Source organism: Metopolophium dirhodum, chromosome 1 (assembly GCF_019925205.1).
Source record: "Metopolophium dirhodum isolate CAU chromosome 1, ASM1992520v1, whole genome shotgun sequence".
Lineage (NCBI taxonomy): Eukaryota > Metazoa > Arthropoda > Insecta > Hemiptera > Aphididae > Metopolophium > Metopolophium dirhodum.
In genome coordinates, this window is record NC_083560.1 from 73,126,360 (window position 1) to 73,146,193 (window position 19,834).

Below are 19,834 nucleotides of genomic sequence, written 5' to 3' on the forward strand. Positions count from 1 at the left end.
CAACGAGTTATTACGCATGCGTTTTGCCAACAATCACTATAAAATAACTAAAAAGTGGGGGGTTATGTTGGACACATCAAATGATTAAAGTAGCTCCATCCATTGTATATAATCTAAGGTCAGCATGCACTCGTTAAGGGTAAGAATACCGTATTAAAAATAATATTTCGTCTTGTACGCTGGCTGCACTGTTTTCATCGTGAGTGGTGTTTGACGAGCTAATTGAGTCTGACTGACGACAGTCTGTTGCTGTCTGGACGACCTCGGTTTCATAATATACTATCCCGGTATATCGCCACTATTGACGTGTGGCGTCGACGACCACGCCCACACCATCATCATGACCGAGGCTGCCAAGTTGAGCCAGAAATTCACCCCCGGATCCGATTCGAACGACAGCGATGATGAATACGATATGCAGCTGCAGCCGAAGGTATATACTTCGATAACACTCGTAGGGCTAAAAAAAAAGGGTGGCACCATATTGTAGGCCGACTAGACCGAATAACAGGTAGCACTCGTGCGTGTGTAATTGATTTCGGAGTAGGACTCTTGGACGGAGTGGGTATTATTGATAAATATGTTTTAGCTCGACGAGGTACGGGGGTGGCTTATTTAGGACAATGTTTAATGTTGGTTAATTTATCGTTTTTTAATGTTGTTATTGATAGTAAAAACTAATAACCCGCCTTTATGTTACATAATATAATATCGGACACCGGTACCAGCTAGCCAAGGCTGCATTTAGAATTCCTACGGTGGGTGACCCTTAAGACACCTCCAGATACAGCATTGTCTCAGATATCTATATAAACTATCTGCATATTTTGTTTATTGTTGTAAAGGTACTTTGATGTAACATAATAAGCAATAAGGATACCTTAAAATAGCATTAATAGGAACAAATTTAGAAAAAAATTGTACTAACTATGATAATACCTAACTTGAATTTTCAACTTTTTGTGATAGTAACCATTTTAGTTTGACACAAATGTCGATGGATCACTTTGATAGTACTTGTTAGAGAGCCTTTATGTATCTCGTTAGAGAGCTTTTATTATTATTCAGGCTCTGTAGTACTCGTTAATTGTTGTTGAAAAGATTTATTGTATCTCCCATATTATATCCACCTTATTATGCATGTGACAAAATGTTTTTTTTGTGTTTCAAGAATGTTTTCATATACTTTATCATGATTCTCAATATTCTCATATACATACACACCGTATTTACATTCTTATGCTTTAATTTTATAGTAGCGATATAATAATACAGATCAACAAATTTCAAAACAACTAAAAATGATTTTTATTGGTACTTATAGTCATCAAAAACTTGATAACTACTTTTTTAGGTCTTTAGGATGGTATGGGATGAATAGGAAAACTTTTTTTTGGTGTGATTTTGCTGCAATTTTTACTATAATTAATTTTTTATATCTTGTTATCCTTATATAAAGGGTACCTCTTATTAAAATATGTTTTAAGACCAAATTAAAAACAAGACTGATTTGCCATAGGATTTACCAATTCATATTAATTGTTTTTTATTTTATTATAACACTTAATACATATATTGTATAATGTATAATAAGCTTTGTTTAAAAATATAAATTAAGTTCCCATTCAGCCTTCTAAATTTATAAAAGGAATAAAGGAATATTAATCATTTTTAACCTGTGTTCCTATTCACCCCATTACCGAGTCAATAGGAACACATGTTGCCTGTGAGCTCATCTTTAAAATTCAAAATGTAAAATACCTAATTGGTTTCAAGGTGCATATTATCCTCAGGTATAGGTTTACTTATTATGTACCAAATTAGTTTCATTTATTGCTGTAATTAAACCAAAATTTTCTATAATAATAAGTACCTAATAAAATTGCTTGTTTTATTGATTTTTATAGAATTACTGATGATTTACTGAAAATAATTTTTAACTAATATTCTATTTTACCTACTTACTTTTTCTGCATACAAATTTTAACTCGTCATTATAACTTTTTACTGCAGTGATAAGTAGAAGTGGTAATAGTTACTACTTAATGCTTTCTAATGTTTTTATTTCTTATTGTATATAAATATTCAATGATCCACTAGTTATAAATTGTTACTTATGTTTAGACTGAATATTATGATGAAACCATTATAAAACAAGAATACAAAGAAGAAGAAGCAATTCGTCAATATGGTAAATTTTAATTAACTCGTTTTTTATATAGGTATTAACCAATAACTTTATATTCGTTAGATGAAAACAGTTATGATTTACCAAAGGGATGGGAAAAAATAGATCACGATAGTGGTATGCCAATTTATATGAATACAGAAACAAGAGTATGTTCATTTTCAAAGCCATATTTTCTAGGAATTCACAGTCTTAAAGTAAGTGCTCGTTAAAAATGTAACGTTTAAATTATTTTTGTTGCATTAAACTTTTTTTAATGTTTCACCTTCATTTTTAGAACCATGAAATTCCTGTAGCAAATATACCTTGTTTGAATCAGAAATTAAATAATAAAACTCAGAATGAAACCAATCTTGCTTCAACTTCTTCTTCAACCTCTACTTCAAACAGTAATATCTATACAATATTTTACAGTATTTTTATTGTATTATAACTTAGAAGTGTCAATAATGATTGTATATGAATTAAAAATTGTTTTTCAGGATGTCCTTTAACATTGAGCCATGCAGAGTATCGAAATTACTGTAGCAAAATATTCAAATTTAGGAATATTAAATTTTATAAATTTAAGTAAATATTTATTATTAAAATATTAGTTTTATTACAACTGGTATTTGAATGTGTCTTACTATAGTTGTTCTTGTTTAGGTCGTGGGTAAAGCGCCGGGCATATCTAAGAAAACAAAAAAATAATTCAAAGATAAAAGATTTTCAAAAATCATTAACAGGTTCAACTGCTTTCAATTCTGTTGGTAAGAAAAAGTAATAATTACTACCAGTGATGTAGTCCTAAAAAAGTTTATGCATACATGCCTTAATCTATGCCGTCCACACCCCCCATTATTTAGTACTCTACCAGCAACTACCACACGTTTGGTGAAAAAAGCGACTATTTTCATTTGTAGATAGCATATTAACCCAACATAGAATTATGGTAGATAAAATACTTAGGGTAGATAGCATATCAAACAAGTATCCACTATATTGTATATTTGTAAGTTGTCTATATAATATAAAATAATACCTCATAAAGTATGATCTATATTTAAGTTTGTGATCCATAATATTATTATGTATAATGCTTAACAAAATTAAAAACTGTATAATATAACTCAAAACATAAATTAACATATTATGAAACATTTTCAATACTTTTTACATGATGAAAGTAATTGTCATAATTTGTATTTTGGGTCTTCAGTTGTAGTGCTGGTATTAACTTTTTTTTACCTTAATCGTTTTTTTAAAAAATATCTCCATTTTTAGCTGACAAGAAGAAACACTTTTTCTACACGAATACACAAAACATCTATGCGTTCAACAATAGGTAGTTGTGTACTAATATTTTGTGCAAGATAAACAAGATAATATTATATTTTATATCAATGTACCTACGTGTATACTGTATAATATTATTTTTGCTGTTAACACCGTTTACTATTTAATAAATAGTACCCAATATAATTATTATTTACTTTGTAAGGTTAATACGTTTTGTTCATGGTCCGTGTATCTGCGTACCTCGATTTTCGTTAAGGGTACTCGCATAAATATGAAATTAGGAGGTGGGTACTACTATAACTATTACTATATTTTCTATTTGGCTAAGTATAATAGTTTTTACCCATTTGTATTGATACGTAATTTTTCCAGCTATGCTAATTTAATTTTAAAATTTTAGTCAAAAGAGAGAGTAATGCACTTAATCCTGAAGACCTGCAATATACAATTAATTTAGAAGGTAAAAGTTACATTGGTATATTGCATGAATACATTCAACGTGTACTGAAAACTGCATGTCATTCATTTGAGGTTAAAGAACTTGGTTAGTATGAAATAACAAACAATTTACATGTTTAAAATTAACTTCATATAATTATTTGTTTAGAACAATCCAAGTATCCTTATTTATGTACAGTAGTCTTAGATGGAATACAATATGGTATTGGTACAGGCGCGACCAAAAAACAAGCAAAAATCGATGCTGCGAGAGCTACTCTCCAAATATTATTACCTTCCGCCAAACATTTTCAAACTGATAATTCTAGTCAAACTAAGAATGAAATTCAAGAGATTAATCATCTTGAACAATACAAAGTAAATATTTGTAAAAAGTACCATAACAGATATTACAATTATTCAATTTATTCTTACATGTTATGTTTCAGATCTTTGACAAATTAACCGTAAAAGATACAATAATACCACAAATTTGTGCTCAATCCACCGAATCCACACCATATGAAATGTTAAAGCTTTGTGTAAAAAGGTATGATAATTTATTTAATTTTTTAAAACTATTGTATTTCCATTTTAACTCTCAATATTTTGTGGACAGGAGTTGAGTCCATAAAATTATGCTTAAAACTTGATCCGTTGTGTTCTCTTTTAATTTAAAAAACCTATTCAAATTCATTTGGTAATTTATGAGAATACCTGTAACTAAAAATCTTATTTCACATTTAAATATATAAAAAGACTAACTGTCCTGCCTGGCATTGTCTGTTCCAAAGATTTGTTTTTTTATAAATATATTTGTAAAAAAATGTATACGCCATATTTCTACCAATCATAATTAAAATATTAGTATCAGCCATTTAAATATACAAAAAATATAAATTTTGAGCTACCCTTTAGCTACCTGAAGGGGTTGCACAAACAATTTGTAAACACCCTACAAGTTTCAAGGAGTCTACTGAACTATTACACATTTAGTTAAATTATTATTTAATATGTTTATTAATGGTATTAAATTTACAACTCTATTACTCTAATAATAAGTTACTTTATGTAGTCAGATGACTATGCAGATGACATAAAAATGTACTGTATTATTACATTTTCAAGAGATAATTTGTTACTTCAAGATTACCGAAATTGTCTTAGTAGCTGGCATAGTCTAAATAATTTATTTTTAAACATTAAATTTAATGTCATAACATTATGACTTCCAAAATTCGCAATCCAATTTCACATAATTATTATTGGGATCGCCCTATTAAATATGTATTTTATATACTGGAACAAGTTTTGCTTTATAAGGCTTTGGGAATTGGTTGTGACTCATCTCTTTCATTTAATGATCATTATATTCATATCCAATGTTAGACTTCATAATTCGTAGCTGTAAAGACTTTAACAATCTTTTAGTGCTAAAATCACTCTACTATTCCTTTATTAGATCATATTTCGGCTATGGATGAACAGTTTTTTCCTCAAAATCAGTTGGTGTTGTATAAAATCTATTGTTTCAATTCAAAATCATTTTTTTTTACAAATTGTACAACTCAGATGTGGTAATGTGGTATCAAACATCTCCCTTAATCATTATAACAGGCGATATTATCATACTTAAAACTAGAAACGCTTGGAAATGAAAAGATTAGATGTATGCTTTATTTTTAAATTAACCAACAGGGATATTAACTGTCAAAAATTGCTTTATTTATTAAACTTAAATGTTTTAAATCAAAGAACTAGAATGTTGAAAACTTGTTATATGCCACTCTAGCGTTGGAACTATAGACAAAATGCCCCTATAAATAGATTAATACAACATGTTAACTATTCATGTAAATATTAATCTGTTTTCTGAATGTGTCTCAAGATGATTTGAACTATTATCTAAATAGTCTTTTTTCTGGATAATTATTACATTCTATATCAATGGCATATGTTTGAGTTTAACTTTCATTGTTAGGTATATATTTATAATAATTTTTTTTGTAAATTATTTTAACCATAAATGTTCACAAAGTTGAAAAACTGCGAGTGTAATAACAAAATATTATTGTACATTTAACTTAAAATACTCATAATAAAAATTGGTTAGGTATTGGTTTAACATTCTCAAAGATAATTTTATTTTTTATAGAAATTTTGGTGAAGGTACAAATCTACTGTGTGACATGGAACAGATGCAAAGTGGATCTGATACAAACAATTATTATCGCTGTACTATGACTGTAGAAAAATATTCTGCAACAGTTATTTGTAAAAATAAACTTGATGGTCGCCAAAAAGGGGCTCAAGCTCTATTAAAGGTTTACAAAATAAATACTATACAAATTAATTTAACAATTTTATACTATTAATTTTTGTGTAATTATAGGTATTGCACCCACATATCCATTACTTTGGATCTTTATTAAGATTGTATAGCCATCAACATTTTGAATACAATGAGAACAAACCAAACGAACATAAACCTAAAACCAAACAATCTAGAAATCATCCAGATATGAATCTTCTTAAAAAATTGAGAAAAGCGATGTTAGAACTGGAAAAACAAACAAATAATTAAAAGAAAATGTAAATATTATTTTAAAACAAAATAATAACCACCTTGATACAAACAGTAAAACCTCTCCATAACCGTACTTATTTTGTGCTAGGGTAATAAGAAGTTTCTACTACTTCTATTTAATATATACGTATGCATATCAGTATATCACTATTTTTAGTAACTCTTAAAATAATTTTTGGTATTATCCTGTAATTAATAGACATAATCTTCCTGTATGTTTAGAATTATTTTTAAAACCAACTTCATTTAATTTAGTTTATACTAATAAATATTATATAATGTAAGATATGATATAGAAACTTAAATATGTTATAGTTATAATATATATTAATATATATATTTAAATAATATTAATGTTTGAATAAATTCCATCTTGTACAATTTTATTTTGGTTACATAAAATATCAATGGTAATTGAAAAGTCAATAATTACAACTGTGTGATGGTATCATGGTGATCATATTTTTGCTTGTATTTTATATTATAATTTTATACTATTTATGTGTTATTTTTTGATTTAGGTATACATTTAATGAAAACTGTCACTATTTATTATTTTACAAATTGATTAGTATTAAAATATATAACTGATATTGTAATATTAATTATATTTATATAATTTCTAAACTTCATGAGATAACAAACATGATAAATGATAATTGTAATTTAAATATATTTTTCATTGGATTTTTATTTTAAGTTCAATTTTTCTATCGTTTACCTTACATTTAAAATTATTATATTATTTTGCAGTTTATACCTTTTAAATAAAAGCTAAACAAATCCTAACAAATACTGGATGTTTGAACATAAAATAATACAAGAGTAAAATTAAAACAAAACTTTTAACAAAAAAAAAACCTCACTTGTTGATTTTGAACATTTTTTATTATTTTAAATGTTTTCTCTTACGCATATTTCATGGTTGTCTATCACTTATCAGTTACCTATCTTAAGGAATGTCTACCCACAGATATTTAAGATGCAACAGATACGACTTTCAGAGTATTCTTAACCAAAAATGTATCACCAATCAAAAAAATATTATAATACAAATATAACAATGATTAAATGGAAAAAATTATTAGGGAATAATAATTGATACAAATGTATCGGATTTTGAAGTATTGCTTTTATTTTTGTAATTTTAACCAAATATAATTCTTAAGTATTGCATTTTAGATCATGAATTAATAATTATATTTAAATTAACTTATAGTTCCTATGTTATTTATAATTATTATATATTATCTAAATGGTCTCTTAAACTTAAGTTTGTATTCAGACATATAATGCTATGCTGATGATACAGACATTTTTACTGAAACTTAAGAATTATGATGATTTGTTTAAAATTGGCAATATATGCTTGGAAAAAGTTATAAATCTAAGAATATTATAACATTTACATTTAATCTAGGTGTGATATTTGATCATATTTATATTATTTTTGTATTATTCGTTTTAAGAGGACGTCGCACCCGCATAATATGTTGTCTCCGTCTTACACGTGTACGAGATAACAAATTTTACGCTCAGCAGATCACGTTAAGCCCCATTAATTTTAATATTAGAGTAAGTTGACCTCTTATAAAATTTAAAGGTAAGAATATTATTTAGGGAATCTCATCGGCTTTTTGTTAAATTTTAATTTTAAAATGAATAAATTATGAGTATTTTTAAATTGTAAATTATTTATAAATCTTAATACTCATAACTCAATTTAAAATTAAAATATAACAAAAAGCCGATTAGGTTGCATGGATAATATTCTTACCTTTAAATTTTATAAGAAGTCAATTCATTCTAATTTTAAAATTAACGGAGCTAAACGTGGTCTGCTGAGCGTAAACTTTGCTATGTCGGACACATGCAATACATGCGGGTATCACGTCCTCTTAAGAGGACGTCGCACCCGCATATTATGCTGTCTCCATCTTACAAGTGCGTACCTAACATGGCAAATTTTACGCTCAGCAAAACATGTGTAGTAATTTGTGTGTAAATTGTAATATACAATGTGTAATTTAAAAATTAAAGTGAATTGACCTTTATTTTGTTACTGTATATACATATATCTTGTAGCTACATTTTCATCAGATTGATACTATGCACAATAATAAATTATAATAGGTGCATATATGATTAAGTATAAATGTATAGTAAATATTGGTATAGGTAAAGCATTATCATATACAAGTTGTTTTTAATAATTAGTGTATTACCTATGTAGGTACTAACAAAATATTTTATTTAGGCATATATTATAATATTATAACCATTTATAACCCATAATGGCCATAATATAATAAGTACTTTAAAATATATTTATAAATAAGATCAAGTTAAATTATAAAGTGCATTTTAGTCGGATGTTTTTTCGTGTGGCTGTGTGGACGCTGGAGCATCGACGATAAATTGTACTAAAATATCGAGGGCATAGATATATCGTTGACCTAATATCGTGATCAATGTATCGATATATACGTACGAATTTGGTCACCCTATTTTAGTCTTCATGCTAAAATTCTAATAATATAGTAATATTGTAAAATCTATATAATAGGTATTAGGTAATTTAAGATCGTGCTAAAAACCTTGACGAAACATATCGCTCGAGAATATTTCAGACGCTCGGCTATAGATAGTACAATCTACAACTGTGCCTAAGGCCCACAGAATTCTATACTACTTCTGTGCTATATAGAAATCTGTGCTATAACCATCAATAACCTCCCCAACAATCGAAATAACCGATCAAATTAAATAACCTTGTATTATCTCTCGATCATTCCCATCACCAGAGTACCAGACTACCAATTACCATAGACATATTAATAAAATATGGAGCTATATATATTCTATGATATAGAGTATGGACTAGAAAGTAGAGTAGTAAGGGAGGTTCACATGCCATCATTGTAAGAAAGAGATAGCATACAACTTAAGACCGTCATTAAAGAACAAATCACATATCATTGAGTAAAAAACATTGTAACACATTGTTTTAAAAATGTATATATCATAGGCATATTAATAAATGGACTACGCTTTCCTCACCCTCCATCTATCCGAATCTGAAATGTAAATTGTGTGAGTGATATAGAAACTGTTGGGGGCAATCATGAAAGAAATAATAATTATATTTCATTCATTCAATAAAATTATTGTAATTTATAGATTATAAAACTGATAAGTAGATATAACCATCATCGATATTTGATAATGTCATAAATAATATCATGGAATAATTTGAGTATTCAATTATTTCCCCCATGCTTGCCCCCAACTGTTTTTTTCTCTCTCATCAATGTCGGTTTCATGATTTCTCTCTCTAAGCGCAGTCCATTTATATATATATGTCTATGGTATATATATTATATACTATTGATCTTAGTCCACTAAAAGTTCGTCAACCCCCTCCTTTTTTAGTTTTGTAGTATCGAAGCCCCTTCGCCCACTTTGATGTTAAATAATGTTGGCCCCCCTGAAATTTTAATGGATATCCTCCGCCTATGAAACAAAGTAGTGAAAAATATACAGTACCTTATGCGGGCTCCTTCACTAATTTATATTCTCTCTCTCTTAGTTATATCATTATATGGTTATATTATGATCGCCAAGCATAGATGGTAGGGTGGGGTGGAATGCGCTGTCCATTAGTCTATGATTATTTCTATACCAGCGCGCGCGTAGCCTGATTTTTAGTGAATTGTAACACTGTTTGTCTTGATTGACAATACTGGCAACACTGTAAACCGCTATATTTCCCTGCATTTAATGATAGTGTTTGATACTTGATAGAAGATTTTAAGATTCCCTGTGCAGCCATAATATTCTTATATACGTGGTTTTTGTGGTTACTGCTTTCTGCCTACTGGTGGTGACTGATGTGTAAATTTTAGCCTACAGCGAATATTCTTTAATTTTTATTCTTTAATGAACTCAAAATAATTAACTGTAATTACCTTGGTGTAAACTTAATATAATATTATTATTTTAAATTGTATTAATAAAAAAAACTATTAAGTATCATGTTCAACAAGTCGAGTTTCAATTTTGGGACACCCAAAACCACAAATCAGACTTCAGTGTTGACGATGACTACACCTGCCAATACTTTGTGTAAGTTGTTAGTTGATTAATAATGTGACTCAGTGGTGATACATGAAATTTGTAACATGAACTTCGTAGGTTGCAACTTTACAAGGTAGTTCTTTTAATGTAATTTGTGTTCATGTCAACTTCTCTCCAGATAATTGTGCATAATTTTACGGAATTCTTAGTCAATTTTCACCTTACAGTTTTTACTTTTTAGGGATGGGAGATAATTGACAGTTTGACACTCATAAATATGACAATTATTGAAGCATATAATAAAACACAAAACTCCTGTCAGATTGGTTCACTATAGGCACTATCGTGTATTATTAGTTATTTCATAATTATAATGTATATTGTAATGAACCCCTGACTATGTTAGTTTAATATAACAAAATGAAAGTAATTTGTTAGTCAGCAACTGTTTGGAAAGAATTGCTCAGGTATAGGCTCATCTTGTGTTGTGAGTTGACGTAAATATGTAATATGAGTGGAAATGCATAGAGTGTAGACAGAGCCTTTGTTAGGTACAGAACCTTCTTTCAAAACCTTAAAATGTAAAATAACATGCTTTACGTTATTAATTAATTCTTATAATATCCTACTTTGTAACATTTTTTATTTATGTTTACATTCTTATAAATTAAAGGAAAAAGTAAACGTTTTTAGTGATTTACATGTGTCTGTAATTTGATTTTTTTCAATAAGTAGGACAAAATGGTTGAATTTTAAAAATTTAGGTGATAAAAGAAATAAGAAAACTGTATTTCAGAAATTAATTTATGTATTTCAAAACCAATAAAAACAGTAAAAGATAAACGTGTTGCGTACAAAAAAAATGGGTGTAAATTGTCTTTATTAATACCTTTGATAGCTATTAAAAAATATTTACTGAATACAATCATTAATCTAATCTAAGAAAAGTAGCAGCAAAACTTTTTTTGTGTAGAATCAAGGGAAAATAAAATAAAAAATATCTTGTATTACATTACCATGTATCATGTATTAAAACGGTTAATAGCATGATGGATAGTAACAATGTAAGATTACCAAATACTTATATGGTTTTTAAAAAGTAGTTAGATACTTATTTAATTTATTCATGTTTTACTGTAATGTTGATTGTATAAATATATTTTTAATACATTAATTTAATTAAATACATTTAATACTTTTTTTCATGTAACTAAATTGTTAAACAAATTTTATTTTTTTAAATTTTGATGTATCTAAATCATAATTTCTAACAAGTAGTATTTGATTTTTTTTACTTTTCCTACTAAAAATAATAGATTTATGATAATAAGTTTAGAAGTAATATGGACTTATGATGATTTGAAAACTTAAGTAATTAATATTAATCCATCAAAATATTTTTATAGTTTGTAAATTTGTCGGAGTACTTATAATAAATACAAGATCCAATATTATGTCTGTTGTATATTTTATTGATTATTATCTTTAGAATATACATAAAAATAACTCAGAAATTACTCATTCTAATATTGATTCGGATAAATCAAAATTTTCAAAAAGGTCATCTGTTTAAATAATAATATACAGTAAAAAAGGGTTGGTTCTAATATGAGAAAAATAAGTTTCTATCGCTACTATAGCTATCCTAAGCCTTAAACTCTATAAAAAATCTAAATAATTTAATATTATATTATGTAGGTATACTTAAAAATTTTAAATTTCAATAAATTCATAAGTAAAATATAAATTGAGCGTGGTCTTGATGATATCACTGTATACTTTTCTAAGCCACCAATGGCAAATATTGTGTTCAAAACACGAGTTTAATAATTTATAGTTGAGAAACAAGCACTGCTGGTAGATTATAATTAGTTGGTACTAAAATTGTTATAGCTGTTACTGCTTTATTATATATACAAGGTAATGTTATGTTATTGAAGTGGGTTTGTTAGCCAAGCCATATAAAATAAATAATTAAAAATATTTTGGCATCTTGGCAGAAAAAACTGAAACTTGAGCATCACAGGTTTTAGTTAACAGCAATTTCTACTTATCAAACTTCTATAGATTTTTCACTGAGTATAAATTAACCATTTAATTATTTAGGGAGTTCAACTCAAGCTTCGGCTGGTTTCTCCTTAGGAAGTAATACCCAACCAACTTTCACTGGTTTCTCATTAGGCGGTACCACACAAGCATCACCTGGCTCCACGTTGGGTGTTACAAACCAACCATCTACTGGCTTCTCATTGGGAACAACTTCAGCATCTGCTGGATTCTCTTTAGGTACAACTCAATCATCTAATGCTTTCTCATTGGGAAGATATAAAACATCAAATGCTTTCTCTTCGGGTGCATCTCCAACTGCAACTACTGGTTACTCATTAGCTAGTACCACCCAAGCATCCACTGGTTTTTCATTAGGTGGTACCACACAAGTATCTACTGGTTTTTCATTAGGTAAAACCACACAAGCATCAAGTGGCTTTACGTCAGGAACAACTTCAGCATCTACTGGATTCTCATTAGCTAGTACCACCCAAGCATCTACTGGTTATTCATTAGGTAGCCCCACACAAGCATCTACTGGTTTATTGTTAGGTGGTACCACACAAGCATCCACTGGTTTTTCATTAGATAAAACCACACAAGCATCACCTGGCTTTTCGTTTGGTGTTACAAACCAACCCTCTACTGCCTTTTCACTGGGAAAAACTTCAGCATCTACTGGATTCTTATTAGGTACAACTCGAGTATCTAATGCTGTCTCATTGGGCAGAAATCAAACATCAACTGTTTTCTCTTTGGGTGCAACTCCAACTTTTTCTACTGGTTACTCATTAGCTAGTACCACCCAAGCATCCACTGGTTTTTCATTAGGTGGTACCACACAAGTATCTACTGGCTTTTCATTAGGTAGAACCACACAAGCATCAAGTGGCTTTACGTCAGGAACAACTTCAGCATCTACTGGATTCTCATTAGGTACAACTCAAGCACCTAATACTATCTCATTGGGCAGATATCAAACATCAACTGCTTTCTCTTTGGGTGCAACTCCAACTGTTTCTACTGGTTTCTCATTAGCTAGTACCACCCAAGCATCCACTAGTTTTTCATTAGGTAAAACCACACAAGCATCATCTGGCTTCTCGTTGGGTGTTACAAACCAACCCTCTACTGGTTTTTCATTGGGAACAACTAAAGTATCAACAGGTTTCTCTTTGGGTACAACTCAAGCATCTACTGTTTCTACTTTCTCTTCGGGTACAACTCCAGCAATGTCTACCAGTTTATCATTAGCTGGTACCACTCAAGCATCTACTGGTTTGTCAATGGGCGCCAAACAAGCATCTACTGGGTTCTCATTAGCCACAACTAAAGTATCAACAGGTTTCTCTTTGGGTAAGTCGTCAGCAGTTCCTACTGGTTTCTTATCAGGCACAACAAGCACTCCTGGATTTTCATTGAGCTCTTCCGGAAAAACTACAGCCCAAGCTACTACAATACAAACTATTCCAGCAATTACTACAAAAGCTCCACCTGTTACATCTCAGTAAGTATAAAAATAAATATATTTCAATTATAATAATAATAACATGATACATTTTTATAACAGATTAGATAGTCAATCCAGTGCAGTTCAACAGACAAATTTCCAACAGCTTATTGATTTAATTAACAACTGGACTGTCAGTTTAGAAAATCAAGAAAAACAATTTATTAAGCAAGCAAATGAAATAACCGTTTGGGATAATATATTAACAAATCAATCTGCTAAAGTAATTTATATTTTATTTTATTAAAAATATTAATTAATCATATAAATTAATTTGTAGTTGGTAAAAATGTATGATATTCTGGAGCAAAAAGAAAAGGAACAAGTGGATATTGAAAATGAACTTGACTTCTTGTTATCCCAACAAAAGGAACTTGAAGATTGTTTAATTCCAATAGAACAAGAATTACAATCTTGTGAAGTATTAAGTAGCTTGAATAATGAAAGAGAACCAATGTAAGTTATTTAAAATTAGTGTTTAGTTATATTTAACCAAATCATATTTTACATAGATATAAAGCTGCTCAAGAAATCGATAGCCAAGTAAAACTACTGTCAGGGGATATAAAAGAAATAGTAAACAGTTTAAATAGAGCCAACTCGAAAAAAGATTCTGATGATGATGTAAGTATTGTCAAAATTATATTATGTATAAATAAAACAATTGCATTTAATACATATTTGTACTATGATTAATTTAACTTTGGTTTCAGCTGAATTCAATTTGTCGAATATTGAACTGTCATATGACAGCATTACAGTACATAGAACACAATGCAGAAAATTTAAGTTCAATGGTATCTGAAATGAATGAAGAGCATTCTCGTTTCTTTACAGCTGTTAATGATAACTCTTTGTCTTCCTTCAGGAAATAAATAATATTATGAAATTGATACTTACACATTTTAATATAATATTGTAATTGGTATTTTTTGATATTTTAAATAGATACTTACTGACATTTATTGGTTCAGTAAATTATTTTTATCCTTTATTATGTGTAATTGTTAAATATAATATTATGTAGAATATGAAAAGATATAAACAATATTAAATAATTATGAAAATTATGTGTGTAATAATTAGTTAAGATTTAATAATTTATCAATGATGAAGTATTTCATAAAATATAAATACTTATTTGGTGACTTAGAATTATAATTATTTGATTTTGCCCATAGGTGGTACCTGGTACACAATGGGAGATTTAGATTTTTTGTTTTTTTATACTAAAATGTTTACAAATATTAATAGAAAACAAAAATGGGTTTCACTATTTTGTCTTCTTAGATACCTAATCGACTGATAACAAAATTTGTAACAATATTGAGTTTTTGCTCTTTAGAGCTTAGATTAAACTTGTACACTAATTTGCCATATTATTTTTTATTGATTTATAATTGATATTGTTATTTTGTTAGTCAAATATTGGATAAATCTTTTTTTTGAATGAAAAAATGTAGTGTAACATGATAAAACTAATGTCGGGTAATGTAAATTTAGTTTAAATAAAATTAATCAGTATAACAAGTAACGTAATTTTATTACTTTTCAATATTAATTTACCCAACACTGATGTTAAAATACTAAATAACTATTAATTCAGTTTTATGTATTGTATTTAATTCAGTATTAATAAACACATTTTTATATTTTTTATTTGACGAAATATTACTATTATATTATATATTATTAATACTGGATATAGTATTATTAAAAAAGTCAATTTATTTTATCCATTTTAATTGATATGTTTGAATAGCAAATAACTGTTTATTTTTAAAAGTAAAAACGTTTTAAAATGTCTATTAGTACATTTTTGTTGTTATAATATTTACCATGATCTACTTACAACGACACGAATATTATAAATAACTAATAAGAGATTTCAATATAATATGATTTAATACTGGCCACAGTTCAGTTCCGTGTTTAGACACTCCTCAAAAATGAAATTTAATGTTCCTTTTTGTTCAAAAGTCTGATTTACTATGTTAAATAATCACAATAAGAAAATTGATAACTCCATATAGGGAATATAAAAATTTATTTAACTTTTTTATTTAAATTAAAAAAAAATTATAATTATATAAATATTTATATTTATTAAAAGTATATTAGAGACATTTTTAATTTTATTTCTATTTTTTTTTGGAAAATGGCAAGGTACCTAAATTAACACTTTTATTTTAGTTATTGTTACTTTAAATTATATGACTACATACTAGAACATCTAGAACTAAACCCAACTGCATACAAGCTTGCTTTTTGGTTGGGTTTTGCAATGAACTTTTTTATTTATGATATATTTTTTTTTCATGCAATAAACAATAACATTATTATTATATTATATAAATAATTTTATTTTTTTTTGTATTTTCATCATCATTTTTCAATACTTGTAGTTAATACTTTTTCTAAAAATGTATGTTAATAATAATTTTCAACACTCAACAAGTACATTATTTTTTAATTATTGAATTGTATTTTGCTATGGAGCTAATAAAACCAATTATAAACCAATTATATTATATGTAAACATTTGATGAATACTTAATTTAAGACATAATATAACTTACATCTGTCTAAACTGTACAAACATTTGCTTGAACTTAACGTTCAATAGATATATTATAATTCTTAATAGCTTATTAAAATAACATTTTTTTTTCGAATTATAATTTTCATTTTTATTTATACCTATACAAGTTTATAATTTTATAACATTTTTTTATTGAAAGAAAAAACAGGTCGGTTAAAAACTATGGTTTTTTCAATACCCATTTTCGTAATTACATATTTTTTGATTTTTATACATTACAAAATATTTATTTCAATTTTATTTTCTTCCTGCATGACTAGGACATAAAATCACGTTGCGTGATTTAACAATCAAGTTTCATATCTAGCGGAAACTGGTACGCAACAAATATCTCGTGTGTTGTTATTCTTTTTTAAACAAAACTTACAAGAAACAACAACAGCTAGTGTTATTAAAATCGAGTTCAAGAAATTGTGTTTTGAAAAAATCGTGTAATTTTATCATTTGAACGGTGGACGGTTGACAAATTTATTTCCAACATTTTTTACTTCTGAGCCTTTGTTTAAAGTCGATACTGATTCCGTTAACTTTTTTTTTGACAGAGAAATATCTTTTGTATTGTCCTTTGAACATATATTACGTGTATTTTGTTTTTGAATTCCGTGGCAGATATTTCCAGGTTCTAGGATGATCATAGATTTTTTTTTATTGGTCTTTAAACATAATATTTTATCCAATTTAGGTTGATCAATTTTTTTACTTTTGTTTGCAGATAATCTTTCAAACGTTTCAGCATTTACCGAATGAGTTTCCAAATTGTGGATACTATCTCCACCAGGACCTTGCTTTTTAATTATAGTATACTGCCTGGATATTGTTGTGTTTGACTAAATTGTAGAAGTTTGAGAAACATATTAAATAAATATCATTAATATTATATTATTTTAAATAAGAAATCGTTTACAGTTTACATATTAAGAACTAGGTAGTTAATGTTTTACCGATATTTGTAAAATGAGGCGAGGTGGTTATCCTTATCAGTAGGTACCTACAATGATACAATGTAAGTTATAAACCTATACAACTAAAGGTTATAATGATTTTCTATGGAAATTGGGATTATAGGTATATATTTTTAATTCGGCATTATAGGTTGGTACCACGATAATTTTTTTACGTTTAACTAATAGGTAGGTTATTATAGGTATTTAAAATCATGATACACAAAATAACATTATAAAATAAAATTTATTAGGTACCAGAAAATAAAAATTCAAGGGGTACCTAATAAATACGAATAAAAAGTTTAATTTTAAAATACAATTTAAATATTTAACAATAAGCATAATATTTAAAAAAGTACCTAGTTAAAAATAAAAATAAATAACAATAAAAAAAAATAGAGGTAAGTACATAAATAATTTTACTCATCTACATACTATTAAACACTGTCTATCTGTCTATAACTTACTTTTTGATTTATTTTGGATGAGTTAACTATTGATTTATTACATAGCAATTTTTCAAACTCTCTCATTTTATATTCATACTCAGTATCCTTAATCTCATAAAAGTATGGCTTTCGTAATAATCGATTCGCTGAATACCTCTTGGATGGATCATATACTATCATGTCTTTCATTAATTCATATGCTGGGCGGTATGGTTGATACACTGAATGTAGTCCAACTCCAGCGGTTCTTTCATTTCGTTTATTAATTTCGTATCGTTCAATGAACACATCAGATTTATGTTTTTTAAATTTTTTAGTTAATTTTTGGTCTGGAGAGCCTAATACCCGGTCAACCTTTTCAATTTGGTCACTTTCATCTCGACCATCAAACAACGGAAGGCCGGTAGCTATTTCATAAAGTACACATCCCGTGGCCCAAATGTCCATCTTTGAATTATACCAACCTCGTGTTAATAAGCATTCAGGTGAGCGGTACCATCTGGTTGCCACGTATTCTAGGTACTGAAGGTCATTAATGGCATGACACGTGGTCCCAAAATCACCAATCTTTAATATCTTGTCCTGCGATCTCAGCAAAATATTTTCTGGCTTGATATCCCTATGGATAAAGCCATTCTCGTGCAAATACTTAAGGCCTTTACAAAATGTTCTAATGAATAATAATTATTATTATAGATTATTACAACAATTATACCTTCCAACATTTGATACATATAAGTTTTAATTCTATATTCTGATAGTGGACATTCTCCGTTTTCTATAATATCGTACAATGATTTTTTCATCAATTCCGAAACTAAAATAATTTTTCCGTTTTCTTTTTCATGGTATGCGCTTTTGAGCATAAGTAAGAACGGATGATTTTCCAACGAGTTTGATACATTAACTTCGGATACAGCGTTCCATGTCTCAGCGTCCACTGTATATCCATAATTTTTTTTCAATATTTTTGCTGCATATTCTCGATCGTTGCTTCGTTGCACACATAACCATACTTCAGAAAACGAGCCTTCGCCAATTTTTTTCTTTAGATCAAATTCAGAATAAAAACTATTAGAATTGTCTCTATTAGATAGTTGTACATTAGGTGACATTGAGTCGAATAAGACTTAGTATGTAAAGTAAGTATAGGTATATTGTGTATTAAATATGTACAATATTGCTTATGAACATATTATTAAAACGTTTTGGTTTCCATACAAACACTGGAAATCGATTTTCATTAATGTATATCTTAAAGGTATAGGCCAGAAATGTTAAAATTTAATTTTAAAATGCGTGCGTTATATTCAATTTAATAATCTATTTAATTAACAATAATGTCGTATTAAAATAAATAGTATTAATAGTAAGTAGTTTGCCAGTAGTTGTCGGGAATTTAAAATCGCCCAATCTGAAAGCGTAATAATAGCCGGACAATAGGTAATAAAGCCGGACAATAGGACTGAGACGGAATTAAGCTTCTTGTACAGTTGTACACTTGTTACCTACACATTGGTATTTATTTTGTATTGAAATGTATTTCAACTGTAGGTACTACTTGGATTTAATAGTGATATTGAAGGCAACTGACGTAGTGGATACCCAGAATCTCTTAATAATTAATGCTTATAACAGGGTTCAGTACTTATAGCGCTCATAATCATCAAAATAAGCGCTGGAAAAAGCACTTAAATACCTAATATGTC

General features: G+C 28.1%; 3 protein-coding genes across 3 annotated transcripts; 2 read left to right on the top strand and 1 right to left on the bottom strand.

Annotated features, from left to right (window-relative positions):
- The first annotated feature begins 270 nt into the window (after window positions 1-270).
- LOC132937044 (microprocessor complex subunit DGCR8-like) lies at window positions 271-6,663 on the top strand. Its single transcript, XM_061003874.1, has 11 exons — window positions 271-433; window positions 2,125-2,191; window positions 2,252-2,385; window positions 2,466-2,577; window positions 2,671-2,758; window positions 2,837-2,940; window positions 3,870-4,013; window positions 4,077-4,285; window positions 4,357-4,457; window positions 6,063-6,231; window positions 6,300-6,663. The coding sequence occupies exons 1-11, from the start codon at window positions 341-343 to the stop codon at window positions 6,489-6,491; spliced, it is 1,413 nt and encodes a 470-aa protein (XP_060859857.1). The 5' UTR covers window positions 271-340; the 3' UTR covers window positions 6,492-6,663.
- Window positions 6,664-10,528: 3,865 nt separating this feature from the next.
- On the top strand, window positions 10,529-15,018 carry LOC132941384 (nuclear pore glycoprotein p62-like). The gene is made up of 9 exons (XM_061009421.1): window positions 10,529-10,619; window positions 12,678-12,752; window positions 13,173-13,487; window positions 13,524-13,694; window positions 13,875-14,127; window positions 14,191-14,353; window positions 14,411-14,586; window positions 14,643-14,754; window positions 14,844-15,018. The coding sequence occupies exons 1-9, from the start codon at window positions 10,529-10,531 to the stop codon at window positions 15,003-15,005; spliced, it is 1,518 nt and encodes a 505-aa protein (XP_060865404.1). The 3' UTR covers window positions 15,006-15,018.
- Window positions 15,019-17,172: 2,154 nt separating this feature from the next.
- LOC132933046 (MAPK/MAK/MRK overlapping kinase-like) lies at window positions 17,173-19,240 on the bottom strand. The gene is made up of 3 exons (XM_060999382.1): window positions 18,841-19,240; window positions 18,144-18,781; window positions 17,173-17,559 (listed from the first exon to the last, which is right to left on the bottom strand). Exons 1-3 carry the CDS (start codon window positions 19,238-19,240, stop codon window positions 17,173-17,175), a joined length of 1,425 nt encoding a protein of 474 aa, XP_060855365.1.
- Window positions 19,241-19,834: the final 594 nt, after the last annotated feature.

Coding starts and splice junctions, on each gene's coding strand:
- LOC132937044 (XM_061003874.1), top strand. CDS start 341: ATGACCGAGGCTGCCAAGTTGAGCCAGAAATTCACCCCCGGATCCGAT. Junction 2,941..3,869: donor AACTGCTTTCAATTCTGTTG/GTAAGAAAAAGT, acceptor TTAAAATTTTAG/TCAAAAGAGAGAGTAATGCA. Junction 6,232..6,299: donor GGGCTCAAGCTCTATTAAAG/GTTTACAAAATA, acceptor GTGTAATTATAG/GTATTGCACCCACATATCCA.
- LOC132941384 (XM_061009421.1), top strand. CDS start 10,529: ATGTTCAACAAGTCGAGTTTCAATTTTGGGACACCCAAAACCACAAAT. Junction 10,620..12,677: donor TACACCTGCCAATACTTTGT/GTAAGTTGTTAG, acceptor TTAATTATTTAG/GGAGTTCAACTCAAGCTTCG. Junction 12,753..13,172: donor TTTCACTGGTTTCTCATTAG/GCGGTACCACAC, acceptor GTTTATTGTTAG/GTGGTACCACACAAGCATCC.
- LOC132933046 (XM_060999382.1), bottom strand. CDS start 19,240: ATGTCACCTAATGTACAACTATCTAATAGAGACAATTCTAATAGTTTT. Junction 18,782..18,840: donor TATGTATCAAATGTTGGAAG/GTATAATTGTTG, acceptor CATTTTGTAAAG/GCCTTAAGTATTTGCACGAG. Junction 17,560..18,143: donor CATCCAAAATAAATCAAAAA/GTAAGTTATAGA, acceptor TCTACAATTTAG/TCAAACACAACAATATCCAG.